Here is a 6508-nt window from a genome sequence, read left to right as displayed (position 1 = left end):
AGTAAAGAGATATTTTGAATTATAGTTGGGAGAAGTTGAGAAATTACAAGCCCTTCTTCCCTTCTTTAGGAAATCGAACTGGAGTTCTGGCTTTCAGCTGAAGACAGGGAGTTTTCTGGGAGGATGTATTACATGTCTAGGGCTGTTGTAACAAATTACCACAACCTTGGTTGCTTTTAACAGAAATGGGTTCTCTTCCAGGTCCGGAAGCCCAAAGTCTGGAATCAAGGCGTCGGTAGGGCTGTGCTCCCTCTAGAGGATCTGAGGAGAATCTTGTCTTTGTCTCTTTTAGCTTCTAGTGACTGCAATCCTTGGCATTCTCTGGCTGTAGCTCCATCACTCAAATCTTGTCCTCTTGTCTTCTCACTGTCTTTCCCCTGTGTGTGTTTGTGTGTGGAGGTGGGGGGGATATCTAAGCTCCCTCACCCTCTTGTTTATAAGAATACTTTTGGTAACATTTAGGGCCCATCTGGATTGTCCAGCATGATCTCTGGGCCACAAGATCCTTATCTTAATTGCATCTGCAAATACTCTTTTTCCAAATAAGGTAACAGTCACAGGTTCCAGCTAGGTGGCAAAATCGGTTTGTTTTCCTGCCAACCAAAAGGTCGTCAGTTCTAACCCACCATGGGTACTGTCGAAGAGATGGTGATCGGCTTCTGCTAAGATTACTGCCAAAGAAACCCAGTGGAGCAGCTGGACTCTAACACATGGGGTCACCACAGAAGAAGCAACCCGACAGCAACCACCACCAGCAGCTAGTTTCCACAACGGTCTGCCCTCTGAGGTGGGCATATTATTCCTCTTCAGGATGAGCATTAGGGCTGGGGGAAAAAAATCTCTGAAATTCATCTCACCTGAGAGGAACTGAGAGCCGTGAATTCACTTCACTAACTAAGATCAAATGGATTTTTATGGACAGATACAGACCAGGAACCTAGGTTCTGGCCCTGAGTCCAAAGGTAAAGAATACGGAACCCAAGTTCGGGAGATTTGCCAGGAGACCGATTTTCTTAATATTGAGTCCCTAGCAACACACCCACCACCCATCTGTGTGTGTGTCATCACCGGGGTGATTGGGGTGTTGCTGTGATTCTGGAAGCCATGCCCCTGGTATTTCAAATACCAGCAGGGTCACCCACAGTGTCCAGGTTTCAGTGGATCTTCCAGACTAAAATTAGAACACGTGAGTCAATGAAAACCCTATGGAATATTTTCTGATATAGTTCTCGAAGACCCTCAGAGATAATACACCGTGATTGCAACAGTGGATAAGAGTTTACCAAACATTATGAAGTGGGTACAGGCTTAGGCAATGTTTTGTTCTGTTGTACCAGAAGTCCCCAGGCATCAGAGCCCACTCAAGAGGAACAAACAAATAGCAACAAACCAGAAGGCACAATCTGTTGTTGAGTTGGAATGGTTCTTCCAATCACAGCCTAAAAGGCAGGTACACAGCACAGAAACAGCTAGCCGGGGGACAATCCCTCCCTCACCAGTGTCCAGTTTCTGTCTCCTCTCTCCGTTGTCCTAACACTCACCCTGGGAGGGGCTCATTAGTATTACCAATCTATACACCAGGAACAAGAGACACAAGAGATTATTGCTTGGGATTCCCAGCCAGGAAGCAGAGGCGCTGGGACGGGACCACAGCCTGTTTTGCCTACAAGACCCTGCCCTGTCCGTGATCTGCTCCATGTCGGGGACTCTGGGGTTCTTCAGAGAAGAACCAGCTTTTGTCATCATTTCCCAGCCTGCTCCCATCCCTTAGAAGGAAGAGGCTAGCTAGAATATAATATAAAGGGTTTTGATATTAAGTCTGCCCCCACCTCCGTCTTTGTTGTTAAGTGCCGTTGAGTTGTTCTGACTTACAGGGTTTGGGAGGAGTGGCTGGTGGATTTGAACCACCAACCTTCAGTTAACAGTCCAGTGCTTTTCTTACAGCGCCATGCCAGGACTTCGCTTCTTTCTTTGTTGTTATTGTTAAGTATCCTCGAATCGGGTTTCGATTCTTAGCGACCCCATAGAGAGTTTCCAAAGAGCAGTTGGTGGGTTTGAACTGCAGACCTTGTGCTTCGCAGTCCAGTGCTGATCCTACAGCGCCACACCACGAGTGTACTACTTTCTTAAGGCGCCAAGGAAATTTGTAATGTAGTTACAATGAAGCAACCAGGCCCTACTGAGTTCTTCTGCCAGAGGGAAGATGATCCTCGACGGGGAGGGAGTCATTCAAGCAGAGCTGCTCCACCGCCCCCTAGAGGACACGGCTGGGGCTGAGTCTGTTCCCTTTCCCTCGGTACTGGCCCTAAATATCATGAAGTGGGAGCAGGAGAATGAGGAGCCGAGGACTTCCACCCCCGATGGATGAAACCAGCTCAGTGTCATATACCTGAGTGCTGAGCGCAGTTCCCTGGGCCTCGCCATGAGCCTGGAAACAGGGGCCAGCGGATTCTGCCACGAAACACACATGAGTGGCTCCAAATCAGGGTTCTGGGGCCAGGCCAGCGTTTGCCTCTCCCTCCACGTCTCTGCAGAACTACTAAAAACGGTCTCTTCCCCAGCAGGAAAAGCATACGTTCTTTCCATATAGAGGAGAAATTGTTCCGAGAGTGAGTAAGCTTCTTGGCAGCGGAGACGCCCGAGCCCGCAGCACGCCGGCCAGGAAGAAGGCAGCGCCAGTTACGGCGCTTGGACTCGGACTAGGCTGGCTCCACACCCCGGAGACAATGGGCCCGGCTACTAGGACGGGGTGGGCTTAGTGGGGAGAGACTGGGGGGCTGGGGGTGGGAGACCTTAGGACAGCTAGTGACCAGGGGAGGAGCAAGAGGACACTCCCCTCCCCCCCCCCCAATAGAATCACCTTGCTCCCTCCCTCCCAGCCCCACGGAGAGTTGTCCAATCTCTGCTCTCCCTGCCCTGGAGTCTGTGGTCAGCAGCAAACGGGGCTGAGTCACAAGTGACTCAGGTGTGCCCCATGAGGTGGGGCTGTTTTCAGACAGTCATTTCCAGTCATTCCCAGCGTCTCCTTGGTGTCTGCCAGGGGTTAGGTGGCAGAACGTAACTCCTCCCTGATGTCTCCGGTGGTCACCCTCCACTGCCACTTGAGAGGGCAGGTTTTGTGACTAGCCAGGGGCTGAGGGCCCTGCTCTTCCCCATGGATCAGCTGGTTCTAGATTCTCTTTCCACCCTCTCCCTGTGTGACCTAATAGTGTCTGTTAAGGACTTATTGAGCATGAGGGCAGTGGGAAGGGACAGGGAAGCCAGGATAGGTTGGGACAGGTGGGTCAGCTGGTGGTGAGGCAGAGGAGAAATTTGGAGGGAGTTCACATAAGGAGGAAATGGCAGAGAAATTGGGGGGAGTCCCTGGCTGGTGCTAATGGTGAATGTGTTACAAATGAAAAGTTAAGGTGGTTCAAGTCCACCCAAATTTGCCCAGTAAGAAAGGCTTGGTGATCTATCTACTTCCAAAAAATCAGTGATCGAGAAAGCCCTATGTTAGGGCTTTCAGACTCAGGTGGACTTCCCTGGTGCATAGCTTTTCACGTGTGTTGTCATAGTTTGTTGCCAGTGTGTCTTGTGTAACTTCTTAAGGATCCCTGGTGGCACTGTGAGTTAAGCACTGGGCTGCTAGCCACAAGTTTTGCAGTTCAAACCCACCAGTCAGTCTGGGGGTGGAAGAGGAGGCTGTCTGACCCTGTAAAGATTCAGCCTCAGATATGAGTCAGAATCTACTTAATGGCGGTGGGTTTGGGTTTGGCGTGTGACTCTTTCCTCACAGTTCCACCTCATGAGGCCTTTTCACGTTGCTGATTTCCCTTTGTATTCTCTTGCTGTAATAAACCATGAGCACAACTAAAAACTGAAACAAACGTATGGAACACAGTTCTACTCTGACACATGCGGGTCACCGTGCAATAAACTCAGCTCCATGACCAACTGTTTGGTTGTTGTTTTGGTGAATCGTGAAGGTGAAAGATTCAGGGGGAGAGGTAAAGGAAGAAATGAAAACCAGCTTCAGACATATGACAGGTCACTACATGTGAATGGCCTTGGATTGCTCCTGGGTGGCAGGTGTAGGGGGCTAGCCCTGGGGGTCCAGCCCTCTGTGGAGTAAGCCTTCAAAGGCAATGAATTCTGTCAATGGGTACATCCAGGGTAAGGGTGGCTGGTCCCTAGTTGAAAGGAGTCAGGTGTCAGATGGCCATGGGCCTAGAGCTGAGGTCTCTAACTAGTGGTCTACGGGTCAGACACAGCCCTGATGACGGGTCAACTGGCCAGCATTTCTGCACAGCTACTGTTAATGGACCTGACATTTGCCCACATCAGACAGACAGACAGACAGATACACACACAAACACACACACACACTCTCTCTCTCTCTTGGGTCCCCAGGGTCTGGTTCATCATTATCTTACTGGACTGGTCCCCTAGGGATTGAAATATGTAAGTCTTGGAGCAGAGGCCCTTTAGTCTGTGACCATACCTCCGGAGGTTCATTCTGGAGGCCCACCTGGGTCAGGTGGAGGAGACCGTGCCTTGTTAGATGTGCTCAGGTAAGACAGGATCGCATGAGCTGTCCTGCTCTGACCTGAGTGTGTAAGAGTTGAGATTCCAGGTAGAGCTCCCCTCAGCCTAGGAACCACCTCCCTTGACACCCTTACCTGCACCCCCCTAACTGCTAGGACACCTGGGACCTCTCTCTTGGTCTCTAAAAACTGTTCACTCCCAGGCCTTTCTGCCCTCAGTGAGTCTAGAATGCTGGAGAAGGGGACCCAGGACAGGAGTGGAACAAATTCAAAGTAAGACCCTCCCTCCATCTCTACTTCCTGCTGGGAGACCAAGGAAGTAAGCCCACTGCAGTAGGTAAAAAGGGATAGGACTGACCTGGGAAAGCAAAGTGGGGGAACTAAAGCAATTGGGGAGAAGGGACTAGAATGCAAGTCAGTGAGTGCCAGGAAGCCCCACTCCAGCTCCTCCCTGTGTGCAGGGCTCAGAACTGAGGGTGAAAGACCAGGATAGAGGGGCATAGGGCAAGGAGATTCCACATGACAGTTCAGGCTAACTGCTGTGGATTTCAAAGTGGTTCTACTTTACTGGTCCCATTTGCTTCCATAATAGCTTTGGGAGTAAGGACTAATGTCATTTTACAAATGAAGAGACTGAGGCAGATGATCCTAGTTAACATATTACAGCCGGGCTTCGGGAATTTACTGGGTGGTTTCCTAGGGTGGAGCACACAGTTAATGTGAGATTCTTGTCCACTGTTGCTCCACGTGTCTCCAAAGCTGGTGCTCTTCCTGGGACCTCAATGTTTGCTTTTTACATGATTGTGTGTTTTTACTCAACTGGGAAACTAGCTGCACAGGAGAGAGAGAGCCCCCATGTGGGAACCAGAGCCTGTAGCAGACACTGCTTTCTAGGGTCCTGACCATGGCTCTGGCTGCGGTACTTGAGAAGCAAGGGTGGAAAACGGAAGGGTTGGGGGACAAGGGGGTGAGAGAGGGTGCCTCTTCAGGTTTCCTTTCCCCTCAGATTATGTAATATCACAGCCTGAATGAAGCAGGAATTCAGGTTAAAACCTTCCTTCGGGAATGCTTCTCCTTTGTGAATCTTGGTTTGTTTCTCCTTTCAAGGAAGCTGGGTGTCAGGCAGCCTGTGGCATCTCTGTGCCATTTGGACCAAGTTCCAGCACTTCCCTGAGCCTCTGCTTCTGAGCCTGTGAGGACAGCCTTGCGGATCTCAGGAGCTGCCTACCTAGCCATTTTTTAAGGCAACCCTTAGTGTCCCACAGGCTCCGACTTCCATAATGCAAACACATGATCCAAGGGCACCACCTAGTGGCCAGTCTCAGCTAGCTATGGCGAACTTGGAAAGTTCGTAAAAATCATAAAACAGCAAAGGTTTGAATCACAACCCCAAGACTCAGGAGACAGAGTAGGAGAGAGCAAGCTGCTCTTCCCCATAACCCAGCTGTGGAAGAGTCCCCTGGCTTCTCAGAGGTGCCATTTCTGAGTCAAAGCACAGTCTGAGTGAGGAGGAACGCTGAGTGGTTCATGTGCTCAGCTGTTCTCCCACGTTTGGAGTTTTGAGCAGGAGTATGGCGCTGTGGGTTAATGCGCTGGACTGCAAAGTCATTTGAATCAGATGTGAGTGGTTCAAGCTGACCAGTCACTCTTTGGAAACCCTATACAGGGTTGTTATGGGTCAGAATGGACTCGACGGGCACTCAACAACAGAGGTGCCCTTGGAAGACAGGACTTCAGAAATATCAGCCACTAAAAACCCCATAGAGCATGGTTCTACTCTGACACCAGTGGGGTTATCATGAGTTGGGATTAACTCCACAGCAACTGATTTTACTGGTTTGGGGTCAGGCCAGCCTGGATTTGAGTTCCTTGGGTCCTTAAGCCTCCCTCATCTGTGCAGTGGACTCAGGACCTCGTTCCTTTATGAGCAGGTAGCAAAGACAGCAAAGAAGCTAAGTCTTAGGCCAGTGGCTGTTAACTGT

The 6508-nt window shown here is 50.3% G+C and overlaps 1 protein-coding gene across 1 annotated transcript in view; it reads right to left on the bottom strand.

The window, feature by feature from the left end:
• Nucleotides 1-288: 288 nt before the first annotated feature.
• ISG20 (interferon stimulated exonuclease gene 20kDa) overlaps nt 289-6508 on the bottom strand; it is a 25298-nt gene continuing 19078 nt past the window's right edge. Inside the window, 1 exon segment of the mRNA XM_006867165.1 lies at nt 289-319. Coding sequence (XP_006867227.1) covers nt 289-319 — 31 coding nt within the window.

The sequence above is a fragment of the Chrysochloris asiatica genome, unplaced genomic scaffold, assembly GCF_000296735.1.
Source record: "Chrysochloris asiatica unplaced genomic scaffold, ChrAsi1.0 scaffold00101, whole genome shotgun sequence".
In the NCBI taxonomy this organism is placed as follows: Eukaryota; Metazoa; Chordata; class Mammalia; order Afrosoricida; family Chrysochloridae; genus Chrysochloris; species Chrysochloris asiatica.
The sequence above is the reverse complement of the archived record's forward strand: the minus strand, read 5'-3'. Positions and strand labels throughout refer to the sequence as shown.